General features: G+C 47.5%; 1 protein-coding gene and 1 long non-coding RNA gene across 4 annotated transcripts; one reads left to right on the top strand and one right to left on the bottom strand.

Moving 5' to 3' along the window:
- Nucleotides 1-3,646: 3,646 nt before the first annotated feature.
- LOC110297508 (L-lactate dehydrogenase A chain) lies at nt 3,647-13,621 on the top strand. 3 transcript variants are annotated; one of them, XM_085841716.1, is made up of 8 exons: nt 3,647-3,747; nt 5,417-5,566; nt 6,982-7,099; nt 7,979-8,152; nt 8,880-9,053; nt 9,857-9,974; nt 11,934-12,057; nt 12,928-13,621. In XM_085841716.1, the coding sequence occupies exons 2-8, from the start codon at nt 5,441-5,443 to the stop codon at nt 13,090-13,092; spliced, it is 999 nt and encodes a 332-aa protein (XP_085697842.1). In that variant the 5' UTR covers nt 3,647-3,747; nt 5,417-5,440; the 3' UTR covers nt 13,093-13,621. The 3 variants fall into 3 exon arrangements, with proteins under 3 accessions (XP_085697842.1, XP_085697841.1, XP_085697840.1); XM_085841715.1 differs by lacking the exon at nt 3,647-3,747 and adding an exon at nt 4,263-4,279; XM_085841714.1 differs by lacking the exon at nt 3,647-3,747 and adding an exon at nt 4,976-5,202.
- A 60-nt stretch (nt 13,622-13,681) lies between these two features.
- LOC147003256 (uncharacterized) lies at nt 13,682-18,291 on the bottom strand. The gene is made up of 3 exons (XR_015047951.1): nt 18,223-18,291; nt 15,980-16,092; nt 13,682-13,734 (listed from the first exon to the last, which is right to left on the bottom strand). It is a non-coding gene; the product is annotated as an uncharacterized LOC147003256 (long non-coding RNA).
- Between the last annotated feature and the right edge of the window lie 1,724 nt (nt 18,292-20,015).

The raw sequence follows: 20,015 nt of genomic DNA, 5'->3' as shown, positions 1-20,015 counted from the left end.
GTTTATTCAGGGCATGGGGAGGGGAGTTCAGAGGGTAGTAGAGACAAGAGAAAGGCAGAAAAAGAGAGAGAGAGAGAGGATTAGAGGCCAGCCTTGAACACATGGAGAGAGGGGGAGAGGGGAATGGGGAGAGAGAGGGTAAGGAGCAGGAGCAAGAGAGCCAGAGAGAGGAGGGGGCAAGCAGCTCCTCTTACAGTGAGTCAGGCACACCTGGCTGTTGCCAGGTAACTGTGGGGCGGAGCCTAGACTAAATGCCAACAGTGACTTTAGCCGGTGCTCTCTCTGAATGCTGAACTAATATTCTTAACCTTCTTTGTGGCAGCCTGACACTCTTTTATGTTTGGCTTTGTTAGAGCTTGTTTTACAGACTAAGTCTCCTACAGCCCAGGCTAGCCTTGAACTCACTGTGTATCCAAGGCTAGCCTTGAACTTCTGATCTTCCTGCTTCTACCTCTCAAGAGCTGGGATCACAAGTGTGTGAGTCACCAAGACTGGCTTCTAGCTTGCATTTTATCTATGGAGGAGGATGCTCTCAGTTCCCTCCATGTTGGTCTTTGAAGGCTTGTAATTCTCTCTCTCTCTCTCTCTCTCTCTCTCTCTCTCTCTCTCTCTCGTACAGGTTGGTCTGAAACTCATGAGCTTCTATACCTCATGAGTAGCTGGATCTATGAGCCTGTGCCACCGCTGACTGTCTTGTTCATTTCTGAGTTCCTGGCACTTTATCTCTGACTATGTCTATGCAGGCTCAGGATGTCAGGTCTGGTGGCAAGGGAGAAGCAGTTATTCAGGTAGAAGGAACGGCCTGAGTGAAAGACTGGAAATGGGACAGTGCATTTGAGGAATGTGGAGAGTAGCCTAGACTCTGGTATACAGGAGGCACAAAGAAATGGCATAGATTTATTCTGAGGACTTGGCTTACCTGACTGTGGAGGGGGAGAATTCCCACCAGCTGCCACCTTTAATCTGGAGACTCAGGAAACCAGGTGGCAGAGGGTCCTGCTCAGACATGAAAATCAGAAGCAAGATGGTGTTCGGCCAGGGTGAGGGGAGAAAAGGATGACATCACAGCCGAAGCAGCCAGACATCAGAGACACCCACTGATCGCTATGTGGCTCCTGCACCTGAAACTGCCTTGAAACCCCTGGGTAGTTTCTTGCCCTATGTTTTGTGAGCATAGGATCTTGAAGAGAGATAGATAGGCTTTGAGCCAGTCAGTGCCAGGTTAAAGTCCTGGCTGAAATCATTTAGAAATTGCACGGTTTTGGCAAAGCCAGTACTCTTTCTGAATCCTGTTTTTGTTTTTTGGTTTTTTTCATCTGAAAAATGGGAAGGAACTTGCCTACTCCAGAGTCAGAATGAAGACAAACCCAGAAGACACCTACCATTAGTCTCTGCAAGTAGCATTTGTCTTACTTATCTTGGATTCAGAACAGGGCCGATGTGCCTGGAGGAGGGAGGCTGTGCTTGAGTGGCGATCACCAAGTGTCTTGGTGTAGTGCAACAGAACCTGCCTGAGGTATCTTCACAGGTCTTTCCTGGGAGTCTTACCTGTCTCTCAACCCCACCCCCTCTTGGCTCTCTGCCTGTGCTTTTCTCCCAGCTGGGACATATTTAACAAGCTGGCAGGTCCCATCCTTCACTGAATAAGAACATTGTCCCACAGCCCTGGGGACCTGAGGTGTTGTAAGCTGCCCTTGGGCACCCTGTGCCTCACCCTCAATGCCTCCAGCTGTGTTTGTGGTCCCTGGACATCCAGCAGTATCTGGAAAACCATTGTAGTGAGCTAAACCAATGTCCCATTTTTCCTGGAGCTGGGGTGAATTTTCCCTTTGCAACCAAGAAAGTGCAAAGGGAAAGTGCAAAGGATGGGTCTTTCTGGAAGCTGGCCTTGTGATGCTGCTACACAAATGCTGAGAGGAAGCAGGCCTATCTGTGTTCTGCATGGGGTCCAGAGTCCTACTCCTTACCTGTGGGGGGGGGGGGTCCCTGAAGGGTGCACAGGCCACAGTATAGGGTGATGAAAAGAGGGAGTTTCCATTCTGTGGGTATATGGGTAGGGATAAGGGAAGGGAAGAAACAGTATCCCTTCCCAGAATCCTTCTGGGGTCAAAGGAGCGTGTGTGCACATGAGGTTTCCACACGTGTGTTTTCCACACAAAGCAATTTCCTAGCAGATGAACCTGGCCTGGGCATCTGATAACCCAGTTTACATTCTGCTTAGAGCACTGTATTCCACAGGTTAATAGTTCAGTCCCATGGGACTGCCCCCAATCTGAGACCATAAGCACAAGTAGTTACTACATCTCCACCTGTGCTTCCCCCTCACCGCTCTACACTGAGGTATCCACAAGGCTCTCCTCTTCCTCTTGCTTGACTACTTGCTCTGGTGTCTCTTAGAACTCACCTTCACTTTTTTCTTTTAAAAAGTTAAATTTCATTTCTCTTGTTCTGATTTTTTAAAAAATAATTTTAACTATATATAGAGAAGAGAGACTCTATGAAGGTCAAAAGAGGGTATTGGAACCCCTGGATCTGGAGTTTTAAGCTTTTGTGATCTTAATGGCAGAGCCATCTCTCCAGGTCCAACTGTTTGACTTTTTAATTTTTAATTTTTTTTTATTTGCGCTCTGCTGAGGGACTCAGGCCTTGGTGCATGCAAGACAAGTGCCCCTGTCCTGGCCACACTCCTAGTCTGTTGTTTGTTATAAAAGAGATCACAAGGGATACAGACAAGCGAAAGTAGGGGGGCTGTGAGCTTCATTCCCTCTTATGTGATCCCTGCATCTCCAGCACCCTGCAACCAGAAGCCCTTCAAATCTTGTTCAAGACTATATTAATCTGCAGTGAACGCATCCCTTCCGGGGAGATGGGTGAGCAGGGTTGAAAGTCACAGTTCTTCCCATCACTAAGGAAATCAAAGCAGTTGCAAACTCCATTTCACATCCTATCAGTGGTGGAGTACCTTAAGATTCACATACGACTGAGCCTGAGCTGGGAGAGGAACAGGAACTGGCCCCACAGCGTAATGAGGCCTCTAGAAAAAGTTTAAAGGCAGAGGGGGTGTGTGAAAACAAGCAAAGGGCCCTGGTACTCCTTGGTAAGGCTAAACACAAATGCCTGCGGGATGGCAAGGGAGAGGGCAGATATGGATGTAAGCTGGCCGAGTCACTAGCAAGCCATCAGAAGCTGAGACCCCTCTCATGGTTTGGGAGATGGAAGTGGGGCAGGAGAAAGGCCCATCTGATAGGCTGCTATGGCGGACAGACCGGCACGGTGCTGGCATGTGCTTTCACGCAATATTTACCTAAGGCCTGTTGCTTGCCAGGAGTTGTCCCCGGTGCTGGGAACAGCAATAAAGAAAGTGACCAGAGTTTTTTCTGAGTCTCACAAGTTTTTGGGAGAAGGAGGCAGAGGATCGATGCATTTCGGGCTCCTGCTTCTGAGGCTGAGGAGCATGTCGGGTTGGCCTTTCTTTGGGGTGTCGCAGCACACGTGGAGCCACTCTTGCAGGGCCATCATGTTGCGCGCGCCGCCCCGGTCTCGGCGGCGCCTAGCCAGGCTGGACGCCCGCCCCTGGCCCAGCCTACACGTGGGTTCCCGCACGTCCGCTGGGCTCCCACTCTGACGTCAGCGCGGAGCTTCCATTTAAGGCCCCGCCCGCGTGCTGCTCTGCGTGCTGGAGCCACTGTCGCCTAGCCCAGGCCACGCTGCTTCTGCTCGCCCGTCGCCCCCCATCGTGCACTAGCGGTACGGTTGGGCCCCACGCTGCCCGAATAGGGGGGTCCCTACCCGGGGTGGTGGTGCAGGGTGTTTAGACCTGGGTACGCGTGGGCTACTGTGCTTTGGGGAACAGAGCAGGCGGCCCCACCCAGCCTGGGGCGGCGAGACCGGTGTAAGGAGAAGGACTAGAGGGTGGATGGCCTGAAGGTTGGGAGCCACCCAACAGGGGCGAGGGAGCGGTGCGAAACTTGATCTCCCGTAACTCGAGCCCATGGGGCCGAAAAAGCCTCGGCACGTCCGGGGCGGGTGCTTCGGAGCAGCCGTGCGGTTTGCATTTTCACTTGCGTGGGCTCGGTGGAGTGGTTGTTTCCTGCAGATTATAGGGCGCTCTTGCCCCAAACGCAGTTTGTTAAAAGGCTCGCTCCTGGTGTGACTGGGGATCGTGCTAAGCGCGCTGCGTGCGGAGAGGAAGCGGGAAGAGTCGCAGTCCTTCCTCTGCACCCTAGACGGAAGGAGGAAACCTGTAGCTGAGAGGCCTGCGACACCCATCGGGTCGTAGGTGGGAAGTAGAGGCACCCTGTCCTAATAGAGCACCGACTTGAGGTTTACGTAAGGTAGATTCTCTGAGGGAAGAGCCCCCCGCCCTGCCCCCAGCCAGCAGAGATCTCACAAGGCTGTCTAGAAATAGCAGCGGTTGTAAGGAGACCGGATTCCTGCTTGATGGCCCTAGGCTGCTTGCCCAGAGATCTTGTCCAGTCCTTTTGCACTTTGGAACGATTTCAAAAATAGACATGGTGCTTGCTGGGAAAGGTGGCCATCGCGGGGGGTGGGGGTGGGCTTCAGGCCCTCCGCAATTGTATCCCCATTTTGGAACTGAAGAAATTTGCCTTAGCGGCCACATCCTGAGTGATGAGGCCCCGCCCTGGTGGGTGAAGGCCCTAATTCCTGTTAGTGGCATTTGAAATCTCACCCTGGCGCCAGGCTAAAGTGGCTGCCAGCTCCACTTGAGACCGTGCTTGTGCTTTGGGCTCTAGTAAGGGCCGAACTGCCTGCCAGAGGTCTCATCCATGGCTAGCAGTCGCTAGACCTATATATGACACCTGGTTCTGAAATTGCGCACGCGCACCGCCTTTCCCCCGCCTGCCAGTCTTATGCATCTGGGCTGGTCATACAAGTTGGGTTCTTGCGGGGGTGGGGGGTTAGGAAGGAAGCTTGCGCGTGCGCCGGCTTAAGCACGTTGCTATGCCTTGGGGTCGCACCTTGTGGCCGTTATTGGCGCCCTCTGCTCTTGATTTTTGGTACTTCCTGGAGCAACTTGGTGCTCTACTTGCTGTAGGGCTTTGGGTGATGGGAGAAGAGCGGGAGGGCAGTTTTCTAACCGTATAAGAGGAGATACATCCCCTTTTGGGGTTCATCAAGATGAGTAAGTCCTCAGGCGGCTACACGTACACGGAAACCTCAGTATTATTTTTCCATTTCAAGGTGAGAGCCTTAATGTTGAGAGCCAGACTACACCCTGGCGCTGAGCTTTTTTATACACTCTGGCTATTCTTGGTTTTCCACATCTGTTCTTTGTCACATTGTCACTTAATGGAAAAGGAGTCCAAAGGTAGCAAAGTCAGCGTTTTTCTAAATACAGGGACTTGGTGTGTATACCTTGGACGGGTTACAATGACACACGATGCTTACCCCTTAGGTCTCAAAAGATTCAAAGTCCAAGATGGCAACCCTCAAGGACCAGCTGATTGTGAATCTTCTTAAGGAAGAACAGGCTCCCCAGAACAAGATTACAGTTGTTGGGGTTGGTGCTGTTGGCATGGCTTGTGCCATCAGTATCTTAATGAAGGTAAGTGGGGATCCTTCATGTCCCAAGCCTATGGAGGGGGTGTCGGGGGGGAGGTGAGGACATCCCTACATTGTCACATTGTATGTAAAACTATCAAGGTTTACACACACTCAATCAGAATCATCTGTGAAACATTTTGCAACATAGTGATACACAAGAAAGGGATTATCCAAAGTAACAGTGTCAGCCGGGCGGTGGTGGCGCAAGCCTTTAATCCCAGCACTCGGGAGGCAGAGGCAGGTGGATTTCTGAGTTCGAGGCCAGCCTGGTCTACAGAGGGAGTTCCAGGACAGCCAGGGCTGTCTCAAAAAAAAAAAAAACCAAAACCAAAAATACCTATTCTTCTACTTTCTCAGTTACATGAACTAAGGGCCTCTAACATGCTAGGTAACCATTGACCTATATGCCCAAGTGATTTTTGAATTGGAATTTATATGTGCATATTGATTAAAAATTAAAATCTGGGCTGGTGAGATGGCTCAGTGGGTAAGAGCACCCGACTGCTCTTCCGAAGGTCCAGAGTTCAAATCCCAGCAACCACATGGTGGCTCACAACCATCCGTAACAAGATCTGGCGCCCTCTTCTGGAGTGTCTGAAGACAGCTACAGTGTACTTACATATAATAAATAAATAAATCTTTAAAAAAAAATTAAAATCCTACTAAATAGGTTGTCTTGAACTTCTATTCAAACCCCACTGTTTCCTGGGGTATATAATTTTCCTTTGGAAAAATAACTGTGAGCACCCCCATGTGAGAGGGTAAATTTTTGGTTTTCATCTGCCTTATGGGTTCTGGAGATGAAATTCAGCCCAGCAGACAAATGCAGGAGCTGCTTTCACCCACCAAGCCATCTCGGATCTAATTTTCTTATCAATCATAGGGCTAAAATTTAATTAGTTATAATTTTATCACTGAATTAGAAAACACTTTGAGGCAGGGTAAGTAAAGGTTCTTGGTTCATATGTAGCCCAAACTAGCCTTAAACTTGGAACAATCTTCCTGGGTGTTGGTTTATACGTCTGCAACATCACGCCTAGCTTTGTAGAATACTATTATTCTACAGGTATTAACTAAGACAGAGCTCTTTCTTGTCTTTAAGTTGTTTGTTTGTTTTTCTCCTTCTTGAAGACTTGACTGCTACCTTAGAACTGCCATTAAGGGCATGCATAGATATTCCTGACTTGGAGTGTTGCTTCTTTAATTGAGTCCCGCCCCCCCCCCCGCGCAAGGTCTCATGCTAAGCAACAGTCTACCCTGAGCTTCGTGCCTAGGCCTACTTTGAAGCCTTGGTACTGGCAACATTGCCTGGCTCCAGTGGAGGGCTTGCAGGAGAGAGACAACACGGGGCCTTTTGGGGAGCGATGAGAAGAATCAGAATTATTTTCCCATTTAAATAAAACGTTTGTCTTTTAGGACTTGGCGGATGAGCTTGCCCTTGTTGACGTCATGGAAGACAAACTCAAGGGCGAGATGATGGATCTCCAGCATGGCAGCCTCTTCCTTAAAACACCAAAAATTGTCTCCAGCAAAGGTTGGTGGTGGCCAGGTTCTCTTGCTGTCAGACTTAAGTTCCTCCTCGGGCCTGAACCTCCATCTCTATAGCTCTTTCAAAGACAGGAGAACCTTGGCATACTTTTATACTGGTTCTCAGTATGTTATCAAAGCTTTGATTGCTAGCAGAGGATTTTAAGTGGAAACCTAATTTGCACATATATGGAAATTCTCTGAATTAGGACATGAGTAAGTTCCAAATATACATTATTTGTTTCAAGTGTATATGGCTAGGATGGAGCCTGGGGCCTTGTACCTGCCAGGCCCAAGCTCTCACTGCAGAGTGACAGCCCCAACCTTGCTGCCCTGTGTCACATATAAAACAGCTGAGGACTTGCCCTCGGGGGCCTGCCCAGCAGATGTTCTTGGCTTGACCTTTTACACTTCATGGCATGAGCCAGGAACCCACGGTTGAAAGTCTGACCTCCTACCTGCTAGGCAGCTCTTGGGATCAGCTGTCCTGTGGCTGGGCTCTTGGCAACTATTAAGTGTGTAATGAAAACAAATGGACAGAATGCAGGGTGTGGTGTGCATGGACGAAGTACATGTCTCAAGGGGTGAGGGAAGAGAAGACACTAATTTAGGGTAGAAAATAGTCGCCATATAAGGAGTTGATATGAGAATGAAATGCACCAGCTTTCTTCCTGTTAACAATGATCATGTCTGAGAAAGGCATCCCTCTCTGAGAGACTGCAGTTAAAACTACACACCAAAGCGAGGGGGTCTGAATGGAAACAGGACTCCGTCAGCCATGTACAGGAGGCCGGGATAAAACTGTCTACACTGGAGGTTTATGCAGTAAGCTTTGCTGGGTAGAAAAGTTCCCTGAGGGGACCTTCATTTCTGGTCTTTTCTCTAGACTATTGTGTAACTGCGAACTCCAAGCTGGTCATCATCACCGCGGGGGCCCGTCAGCAAGAGGGGGAGAGCCGACTCAACCTGGTCCAGCGAAACGTGAACATCTTCAAGTTTATCATTCCCAACATTGTCAAGTACAGTCCACACTGCAAGCTGCTGATCGTCTCCAATCCAGGTGAGCAGCCAGCCTGTGCTCAACCCTGTTTGTTGCACAGTGCGTTAGCTACACTGTGCGTATACAGACTCAGTTTTGTATGGACTGTTTTTATAAAACAGCTCATTTTAAAGCATAAATGCCTCTAAATGTAGTTGCAAAGTTTAGAATTTTTACTCATGATCTTGAAGTAAGGAACTATGAGTAATTTTTTTTTTAAAGATTTATTTATTTATTATATGTAAGTACACTGTAGCTGTCTTCAGACACTCCAGAAGAGGGCGCCAGATCTCGTTGCAGATGGTTGTGAGCCACCATGTGGTTGCTGGGATTTGAACTCTGGACCTTCGGAAGAGCAGTCGGTGCTCTTACCCACTGAGCCATCTCACCAGCCCAACTATGAGTAATTTATTGGTATAATATATTTAAAAAATAATACTTTGGCCGGGCAGTGGTGGTGCACGCTTTTAATTCCCTGTACTTGGGAGGCAGGTGAATTTCTGCATTCAAGGCCAGCCTGGTCTACAGATTGAGTTCCAGGACAGCCAGGACTACAAAGAAACCCTGTCTCAAAAAAAAAAAATTAAAAATTAATAAATAAATAAATAAAATAATAATAATAATACTTTGACTAATTGGACATGAATTATAGTAAAGATGTTAATAGACTACTGATCCATGGTCAACAGGGGCAAAATCATGTGTTTTGAGTTTCCCATCATGCAAATGTCTTGTCTGTGTTTTGTAGTGGATATCTTGACCTACGTGGCTTGGAAAATCAGTGGCTTTCCCAAAAACCGAGTTATTGGAAGTGGTTGCAATCTGGATTCAGCTCGGTTCCGTTACCTGATGGGAGAAAGGCTGGGGGTTCACGCCATGAGCTGTCACGGCTGGGTCCTGGGAGAGCATGGTGACTCCAGTGGTAAGTCTTTTAATACCAGTTTCTTTGCTCTTTGAAAACAAAAACCTAGCATAAAAAATGGCTCTAGGCAGTTTTCTTTCTTTTTTTAAAAAAATTTATTTATTTTATGAATACATTGTTACTACCTTCAAACACACCAGAAGAGGGCACCAGATCCCCCTTAAAGATGGTTGTGAGCTACCATGTGGTTACAGTCAGTGCTCCTGGCCACTGAGCCATCTCTCCAGGCTCCAGGCATTTCTTTTCTACCAGTCCAGCCTTTGTCTTCCGAGTATAGGGATTTCAGGCGTGAGCCACCATCATGCCTATTGACTCTTGTTCATTCATCTTCATGCCAAGCACATGGGAACCTCATGTGTGCTAGCACACAGTCCACTGAGCCTTGCCTTCAGTCCCTGGACATGTTGAGCATGTTGGCTTAGGACAACTTTAGTCACTTATTTCATTCAGTAGTTTACTCTTGACTTGAAATGCCTGCCCCTGCTGGGATTAGGGAGATCAGGTGTGGGGGAAACCCTGTCAGGGAGCAGTTGAAGGTTCCATTTGTTTATACAGTGTTCTTAGAGGTCCTATGCCAAGGAAATCTCCTTTAGCTGTGAACAGAAAGTACATAGCCTACAGGTTTCAGCAGATTAGGAAGGTAGGTTAGAATGTACGGCTGGTATTAATGTACTGGGGTTTGGTAATCCTGACCATCTTTGAGGAGTGGGGGACCTTCCCCTGCAGGTGAGGAGACAGGTGGGACATAGTCACTATTCTGTGCTGTTGGGTGGAAACAGTATGAGCTGCCCGTTTTCTTCCAGTGCCTGTGTGGAGTGGTGTGAATGTTGCCGGCGTCTCCCTGAAGTCTCTGAACCCAGAACTGGGCACTGACGCAGACAAGGAGCAGTGGAAGGAGGTTCACAAGCAGGTGGTGGACAGGTGAGGCCTCATGATTGACAGGCAGCATGGAAGACTGAAGATAGATTTACTTTACAGCTACCGGTCCCTCCCCCTCCTCCTAGTACCCCCTCAGACAAGCCTCCCCACCCCCCATTCCACCCCCCCTTCCTCCCATCATGTCACTTCAGGACTAGGCACAACCTCTCCCACTGAGGCCAGACAAAGTGGTCCGTTTAGGGGAACGGGATCCACAGACAGTCAGGGTACAGGCTCAGGGAACCCCCCTACTCCAGTTGTTGGAGGAGATCATGAACACTAAGCTGCTCGTCTGCTGCATATGTGTGTGTGTGTGTGTGTGTGTGTGTGTGGCGGGGTGGGGGTGGGGGCTAGATCCAGCCTGTGCTTGCTCTTTGGTTGGTGGACAGTTTCTAGGAGCCCCCAAGGGTCCAGGTTAGTTGATCCTGTTGGTCTTCCAGTGAAGTCCCTGTCCTCTTTGGATGCCTCCGTCCTTCTCAGAAACTCTTCCATAAGAGTCCCTGAGCTCCATCTAATGTTGGGGTGTGAGTCTGCAACTCTAAAGGATTAAGATTTTAACAGCAATTCCACTTGAGTGCTTTTTTTTTCCTTTTTTAATATTTTATACATGTGAATACATTGTAGCTGTCTTCATACACACAGGAAGAGGGCATCAGATCCCATTACAGATGGTTATAAGCCACCATGTGGTTGCTGGGAATTGGACTCAGGACCTCTTAACCACTGAGCCATCTGTCCACCCCAATTTTGTTTTTCTTAAGCTTTGTTAATCTTCATACTATAAACAGAAGGCTAAGATGAAAGCATCACCAAGTGCAGGCAAGGTTGTTGCCAGTGGCTTCTTGGACTCTCCCGTTTGTAATATGCTAACACCTTGGTGGGGGTAGAAGGTGGTACCTCCTCCTTGGAAAATGGCTTACAACTGAAAACATGGGTGTTCTCCCTGCTTATGTCTGCACCACATGCATGCAGTCTCCAGGTAATCCAGGAGAAGGAAAAGGATTCCCTAGCACTGGAGTTTCAGACCCTTGTGAGTCATCTTAGAGGTCCTCTGAAGAGCCCTTAACCTCTGAGCCACCCCTGCAGCCCCCCAGAAATAAGAGAAGCATAGCCAAGTTCATTTTTTGGCTAATACAGTTTAAATCTGCTTCAGAGGCTTTGTATTAGAAATGCTGTTGGTGAACTTTGTTTCCCAGCCTGGTTCAACGCCCTTGATTCAGTTGTGTAATGTGCAAGCTTCTGGGATGTTGTACTGGTGAGGTTTTTTTTTTTTTTTTTTTCTGTTGCTGTGATAAAACATCAGGACCAAAACAGCTTACGGAAGGCGTTGTTTTGGGCTCCTGGTTCCCAAGGGTTAGAGACCACAGTGGCTGGGCGGAGAGAGATGAGCACAGTACAAAGCAAGTGGATTCAGCCACAGCCTGACCTCATCCACAGTACTGACCTCATCCGCAAACAGGAAGCAGAGAGCTTAACTCAATGGCTTTCTTTGGAAACCTAAAGCCCACCCTAGAGTGATGTTTGCCCCTGCAAGACAGTACCTCCTAATCACCGCCAATCACACCTATTAACAGGGGACCCAACGTTCCAGTGCCCTAGCCTTACGGAAGGAGGACTTCTCACTCATTGGCGTCACCATAGGTTATTTTTGAGGTGCATGGGATGGAGTAGACTCTCATGCATACTAGGGACACGATTCATTGTCAGCCACCACTCCTGGTCTTACCCCTGAGTCATTTCATCAGCCCCTTCATATTTGATATTTGAGAAATACCAGTTTTATCGTTGTGGGTTCAGTTGTCTTGACACGGTAATACTCCTCCTATCAATGTACAAGATTCTAGTCCACCGGGGGTCAAACGTTTTTGTCTTGAATGTATAACATGGTAAAGCGTGCTCAGTAAAGCCCTATTCCGCTTGTCTCCCTTCCCTCAACCCTTCACCATCCTTCCTACCCCACAGTGCCTACGAGGTGATCAAGCTGAAAGGTTATACATCCTGGGCCATTGGCCTCTCTGTGGCAGACTTGGCCGAGAGCATAATGAAGAACCTTAGGCGGGTGCATCCCATTTCCACCATGATTAAGGTAATGGGTCTGTGGAGACACATTTTGTATCTGAGAGATCTTTTTTCTCAACTTTACAAAGATTCTTTACAATCTACAGAACGGAGGCCTCATCACTAGCTGAACTGAAGTAAATGCATCGATCAGTTCACGCTCTTCTTTTGGAACACAGCAGTGAGCTGTGGAATTATATGGACACTGCCATTGTAGATGTCTGACTCCAAGAACCTTAGCTGAGTTACGCTGAGTCAGGCGGGAGACCCTGTCCCAGTTACCAGAGTCTAGCAGAAATAGAGAAGTGTGGTTTATTATGTACCTTGGTTAGAGTTTGGGGTTTTTTATGATTTGGTTTGCTTTGGTATTAAATGGTGCCTGCTGGCCTGACCTTGAACTTGTGAGGTAGTTGAGGATAGCCCTGAACTCTCTCCTGCCTCTAGCTGGGGTTTCAGGCATGTGCCAAACCTAGCTCTTGCTCTCTTACTGACTTTCTATTTCAGTGCTTTTTTTTGTTTTGGTTTTTTTCGAGACGGGGTTTCTCTGTATAGCCCTGGCTGTCCTAGAACTCACTCTATAGACCAGGCTTGCCTCAAACTCAGAAATCCGCCTGCCTCTGCCTCCCAGATGCTGGGATTAAAGGTGTGCGCCACCACTGCCCGACTTCACTGTTCATTATTATCCTACCTGGACACCTGCAATAGAATAGCATTGACACTCACCTTGTTTTATAAGCCGAGCAGTGGTAAAACACACTTTGAATCCCAGACCTCGGGTGATAGAGGCAGGTAGATCTATCTAAAAGAAAGTCTTTATACTTGTAAAGGTTTAAATCCCAAAGAATATTAGGAGGTATAGACAAAATAAATGTGTAATCTCTTGTCATTCTGTGTCCAGGGTCTCTATGGAATCAATGATGATGTCTTCCTCAGTGTCCCATGTATCCTGGGACAAAATGGAATCTCGGATGTTGTGAAGGTGACACTGACTCCCGAGGAAGAGGCCCGCCTGAAGAAGAGTGCAGACACCCTCTGGGGAATCCAGAAGGAGCTGCAGTTCTAAAGTCTTCCCAGTGTCCTAGCACTTCACTGTCCAGGCTGCAGCAGGGATTCTAGGCAGACCATACCCCTCTCGTCTGAGCTGTGGTTAGTTCAGCGGTGTTGAGGTGGTGTGGGGAAACATCTCACTCCTCACAGCTCTGCCCTGCTGCCAAGTGGTACTTGTGTAGTGGTGACCTGGTTAGTGTGACAGTCCCACTGTCTCCGAGACACACTGCCAACTGTGCAGGCTTCGATTACCCTGTGAGCCTGCTGCATTGCTGCCCTGCGCACCCTCACCAAACATGCCTAGGCCAACGAGTTCCCAGTTAGTCCTAACCTGGCTCCAGTGTGTACGTCCATGATGCATATCTTGTGCATAAATGTTGTACAGGATATTTTATATATTATATGTGTCTGAAGTGTGCGTTGCAATATTATGTGAGATGTAAGATCTGCATATGGATGATGGAACCAACCACCCAAGTGTCATGCCAATGAAAACACCAAATAAACCTTGAACAGTGATGGCTCTGCTCTTTTATTAAGATGAAGTTGGGTAGCTGGTCAATTTGACTTCAGGATCAGAGGCATGTGGATTGATCTCCTGCCTTTCAGCCAGCCTGGTTACATAGTTCCAGGACAGCTGGAGCTACATAGTGACACCCTGTATCAAGATTTAAAAAGAATGTTAAGTTGGTGGCCTGGGACTGGGGAGATTTAGAGCCCTGACTCCTCTCCCAGAGGTTTAATTCCCAGCAATCACCTGGTGGCTGACCTATGCCATCCGATGCCCTCTTCTGGCATGTCTGAAGACAACTACAGTGTACTCAAAAAAAAGGCTGAGTGAGCTGAAAGACTTGAGTTGCTAAGACACAGGGTCCCCAGGACACTCATCTCAGCACTGGGGAGGTGGAGATCTAGATAGAGCTTGATAGCTACTTAGAATTGGGACTCAAAATCCAGATTCAACGAGAGCAAGAACTAATGGGGCCTGCCTTGGGTATTGAAACCCCAAAGTTGACCCCTCCCACACACAAACTTCCTCCAACAAGGCCACCTCTACTGCCACTCCCTAAGCATTCAAGTATGAGTCTGGGGGCCATTTTTATTCAAACCACAGTGAGAAACCTTGTCTCAAAAAATTAAACTTTTTTTTTTTTGAGACAGGGTTTCTCTGTATATCCCTGGCTGTCCTGGAACTTACTTTGTAGACCAGGCTGGCCTCGAACTCAGAAATCCACCTGCCTCTGCCTCCCAAGTGCTGGGATTAAAGGCATGTACCACCACTGCCCGGCTAAACTACTATTAGGAAAACATCTCAGGTGAAACGTTATATATATATTTTAAAGATTTATTGTATGTATCTGAGTACACTGTAGCTGTACAGATGGTTGTGAGACATCATGTGGTTGGCAATTGAATTTTAGGACCTCTGGCTCTGGTTGGCTCCGCTCTCTCCGGTCAACTCCACTTGCTCAGGCTCTGCTTGCTCTGGTCCAAAGATTTATTACTATACATAAGTACACTGTAGCTGTCTTCAGACGCACCAGAAGAGGGTGTCATCCCATTACAGATGGTTGTGAGCCACCATGTGGTTGCTGGGATTTGAACTCAGGACCTCTGGAAGAGCAGCCAGTGCTCTTTTTTTTTTTTTTTTTTTTTTTTTTTTTTTTGGTTTTTCGAGACAGGGTTTCTCTGTATAGCCCTGGCTGTCCTGGAACTCACTTTGTAGACCAGGCTGGCCTCGAACTCAGAAATCCGCCTGCCTCTGCCTCCCGAGTGCTGGGATTAAAGGCGTGCGCCACCACGCCCGGCGGCCAGTGCTCTTAATAACTGAACCATCTCGCCAACCCCTATACATTCATGTATGTATAAACATAAAGTTGAAATAAATAGTAATAAAACTTGAGTTTTTCAGAAATAAATAACCAAATAATAATAATGGTTCTGAGACAAGAGAAGATTTTTCTCAGGTACTGTTTTTTTTTTTTTTTAAAGATTTATTTATTATTTATTATATGTAATTACACTGTAGCTGTCTTTAGACACTCCAGAAGAGGGAGTCAGATCTTGTTACGGATGGTTGTGAGCCACAATGTGGTTGCTGGGATTTGAACTCTGGACCTTCAGAAGAGCAGTCGGGTGCTCTTACCTGCTGAGCCATCTCGCCAGCCCTCTCAGGTACTGTTTATTTTGTGGGGGTCGGGAGAATGTGTATGGGTGTTACCTGTATGTATACATACAGGTATGAATGGCGCCGTAGGTGCTGGGGATTGAACCCAGGTCTTCTGCAAGAGCAGCAGGTGACCATAATCCTGAGCTGACTTTCCAGTCTCTCTAGGTACTATTGAATGAGCAGCTATTTGGTATGAATTTACACTAATGGTGTAACTAGATATTTTTTGGTTAGTCTATTTCCATTATCAGGCTGGAGAGATGGCTCAGCAGTTAAGAGCTCTGACTGCTCTTCCAGATGTCCTGAGAGCAATTCCCAGCCACCACATGGTGGCTCACAAGCATCTGTAATGGGATCTGATGCCCTTTTCTGGTGTGTCTGAAGACAGCTACAGTGTACTCACATAAAGTAAATAAATCTTAAAAAAAAAAAACAAAACCCAACCCATTTCCATTATGGATGGTTTTTGTAGTCTAAGTACAAGGAATTACAAGAATCATAACTATGATGTCCCACATTCATGTAGGCATTTTCTAAATCAATATAAAAACGTAAAAAAAAAATCAGGGCATAGTAATGCACACCTTTAATCCCAACACTTGGGGGGCAGAGGCAGGTGGATTTCTGAGTTCAAGGCCAGCCTGGTCTACAAAGTAAGTTCCAGGACAGCCAGGGCTATACAGAGAAACCCTGTCTCGAAAAACCAAACCAAACCAAACCCCCAAAATCTTACCAGTTGACCATTAGCAGGAGAGCTCCATTACAAAGCAGGCCGACTTCTAAACCGGGCCTGGTGAGAAGGCTCAGCAGATGTTTGCAGCCTGATCTGAGTCCAGTCCCCAAAGCCTGCATAGTTAAAGGAGAACTGATTCCTGCAAGTTGTCCAAACACAAACTTGAGAGCCCTTAGCTCCTCTATTCCTTTCTTCAGCTGTCCTCAAGGTACTTTGTAACCAACCTAGGCATCCCCTGCTACTTTGAGGTCAACTTGACACAAGCCAGTCATTTGTGAAGAGGAACTCAAGAAACCACTTGGATATTTGCCTGGAAGCAAGTCTATAGTGCATCTCCTTCCTTTGTAAGTGATGTGGGAGAGTCAGCTCTCTGTGGGTGGTGTCACCGCTAGATAGGTAGTTCTGGATTGTAAAAGAAACCAGACTGAGCAAGCCATAGGGAGCAAAGGCCTTTGATTCAGTTCTTTTTGTTTTGTTTGTTTGCTTGTTTTTTTTTTTTGTTGTTGTTGTTTTGTTTTGTTTTTCGAGACAGGCTTTCTCTGGGTAGCTCTGGCTGTCCTGGAACTCTATACACCAGGCTGGCCTCTTTGATTCAGTTCTTGTGTCTAGGCTTCTGCCTTAAGTTCCAACTATAACTTCCTCCCCAAGCTGTTTTTGCTCATGGTGTTTATCACAGCAATAAAAAACTAAGACACTTGCCGTGAAAATTGTACTGGAGAGGGGTTTGTGCAACAAACCAGGGCTACATGGAAAGACCCTGAAATAATCTATTAAAAATAAAAAAACAATGCCCCTTCTTAGAATTGGGAACAAAACACCCGTGGAAAGAGTTACAGAGACAAAGTTTGGAGCTGTGATGAAAGGATGGACCATCTAGAGACTGCCATATCCAGGGATCCATCCCATAATCAGCCTCCAAATGCTGACACCATTGCATACACTAGCAAGATTTTGCTGATAGGACCCTGATATAGCTGTCTCTAGTGAGACTACACTGGGGCCTAGCAAACACAGAAGTGGATGCTCACAGTCAGCTATTGGATGGATCACAGGGCCCCCAATGGAGGAGCTAGAGAAAATACCCAAGGAGCTAAAGGGATCTGCAACCCTATAGGTGGAACAACATTATGAACTAACCAGTACCCCGGAGCTCTTGACTCTAGCTGCATATGAATCAAAAGATGGCCTAGTTGGCCATCACTGGAAAGAGAGAGGCCCATTGGACTTGCAAACTTTATATGCCCCAGTACAGGGGAACGCCAGGGCCAAAAAGTGGGGGGGAGGGGAGGGAAGGGAGGGTGTCTTAGTCAGGGTTTCTATTCCTGCACAAACATCAGGACCAAGAAGCAAGTTGGGGAGGAAAGGGTTTATTCAGCTTACACTTCCATACTGCTGTTCATCACCCAAGGAAGTCAGGACTGGAACTCAAGCAGGTCAGAAAGCAGGAGCTGATGCAGAGGCCATGAAGGGATGTTCTTTACTGGCTTGCCTCCCCTGGCTTGCTCAGCCTACTCCCTTATAGAACCCAAGACTACCAGCCCAGGGATGGTCCCACCCACAAGGGGCCTTTCCCCCTTGATCACTAATTGAGAAAATGCCTTACAGTTGGATCTCATGGAGGCATTTCCTCAACTGAAGCTCCTTTCTCTGTGATAACTCCAGCTGTGTCAAGTTGACACAAAAATAGCCAGTACAGAGGGTATGGGGGACTTTTGGGATAGTATTGGAAATGTAAATGAGGAAAATACCTAATTAAAAAAAAGCAAAAAACAAAGCAAAAAAAGCCCCACAAAACCAATAAAAAAGAAAAAGACCTCTTAGCCTGTCCCTGGTATGATGTAATTGTGGTTTGGCTTTATAAACCCTACTCTGCCCAACTTGTGGGCTGAGAGTTCTCTGTGGCAGGAGCCTGCTCTCAGTAGCTGGCTTGAATTTAAAAAAACAACAACAAAAAACAACTCTTAATTGCCCTTGTACTTAATGGTGGTCTGTAACTTTGTCGTGTGGACCAGAACATGCAGACACACTGAGCTGCAGGCTAGCTCTGAGAGAGTGCTCCTTCAGAGGACCCAGGTTTGATTCCTACCCTATATGCTGGTATGGAAGTTCACACCCATACATCTATAACCACACACACACACACACACACACACACCTGTAGTTTCAGTTCCAGGGGGTTCAACCCTTCTTTTTTGGACTCCCACACACAACAAACACAGATTGTCTGCAAAAGTCCTCCTTACCTTTGAGCCAACTCTCCATCCCCCAAAGAGATCTTGATCACTTGTCTCTTCCACAAAATGTCACATTGGTCCACTATATTGATGACATTATACTGATTGGATGAAATGACCAGAGGTAGCAACCATTAAAATATATGGGAAATAAAGTCAACGTTGCCAAATCCAAGGGCCTTCTATCTCAGTAAAATTTCTAGGAGTCCAGGGGTACAGAGCACGCAGAGATACTGCCCCTAAGGTGAAGGGTAAGTTACTGCACCTAGCCCCTCCTACCACCAGGAAGGAAGCACCACATTGGGTGGGCCTCTTTGGATTCTGGAAGCAGCACGCTCCTCACGTGGGTGTGCTACTCAGGCCCATATACCAAGTGACTCAGAAAGCTGCTAGCTTTGTGTGGGCCCTGGAACAAGAGAAGCCTCCCAGGTCCAGGCAGCTGTGCAAACTGTTCTACCATTTGACAAAAGGACACTAAGTTACCATGAGCTGCCTACCATGAGTTGGGTATTATCTGATGCACCAGGTCAGACTTTTGGCAGAAATGGGGTTTGACAACATAGATTTCCACTCATCAAGGCTAATGCAGTTACTGCCGAGTAACAAAGACCAACACTGAATCCCCTAGTATGACACCAGTCTCTGGAGTTACAGCAAGCTGCAGACCCCTTGCTTCATGGATTGGACACTTTGTCCTTACTGGAGATGACTCTAGCTATGGACTTGCCTTCCCCACACATAATGCTTCTGCCAGAACCATGGGTGGGCTTACAGCATGCCATGTCCACAGTCATTGCTTCTGACCAAGAAACTGGCTTTCCAGCCAGAGAAATGTGACAGTGGCTCATGGACTCACTGGTCTGCCATGTTCCACAGCCACGCTAAAGCACCTGTCCTGGTAGGAGTGAGCTGGCTCTTTGAAGACCCCGTCACAGCACTGGTTAAGTGGCAGCAGCCTGGAGGGCTGGGGAGAGCTCTCCAGAAGGGAGTGTGTTTGGATCAGCACCCGTACACGGCACAGTTTCTCCCATAGCCAGGACCCACAGAGCCAGGAATGAAGAGGCAGAAAAAAAGGGTGGCTCCACTCTCCACCACCCTTAGTGACTCCGCAGGAAATTCTTTGCTTCTTGTTCCTGACACCTAAGTTCTGATGGCCTAGAAGTTTTGGTTTTAGAGTGGGGATTGCTCCAGCAATGGCAGAGCATAACATTATTTTGTTACTTCATAACTGTAAGTTTGCCACTGTTAGGAATTGTAGTGTAAATATCTGATATGTGACACCCCCCAACACACACACAGAGGTAGCAACCCACAGATTGAGAATCACTGCTTTAGAGAGCCCTAACATAGTGTGTGTGTGTGTGTGTGTACACATGCATGTGCAAGCTAGTATACATGGAGGCCAGAGGATGCTATCAGGTATTGTTGCCCTGCCCCAAGGTGTCATCCACCCTGTTTTTTGAGACAAGGACACTCATAATTAAAGCTAAGATGGCTGTCTAGGGAGCCCCAGGGAGCCTCTGTCTCTGCTACTCCCATACATGGATTAATGACTAAGTAAAGACTTACACCTTTGTTCTGGGGATTCAAGTCAAACCCTCACGCTTGCATTGGGAGCTTTTTTTTTTTTTTTTTTTTTTTTTTTTTTTTTGGTTTTTCGAGGCAGGGTTTCTCTGTGTAGCCTTGGCTGTCCTGTGTCCTGGAACTCACTTTGTAGACCAGGCTGGCCTCGAACTCAGAAATCCGCCTGCCTCTGCCTCCCGAGTGCTGGGATTAAAGGCGTGCGCCACCACGCCCGGCTG

This window comes from Mus caroli, unplaced genomic scaffold (genome assembly GCF_978045245.1).
Source record: "Mus caroli unplaced genomic scaffold, Mus_caroli_1 scaffold_8, whole genome shotgun sequence".
NCBI lineage: Eukaryota > Metazoa > Chordata > Mammalia > Rodentia > Muridae > Mus > Mus caroli.
The sequence above is the reverse complement of the archived record's forward strand: the minus strand, read 5'-3'. Positions and strand labels throughout refer to the sequence as shown.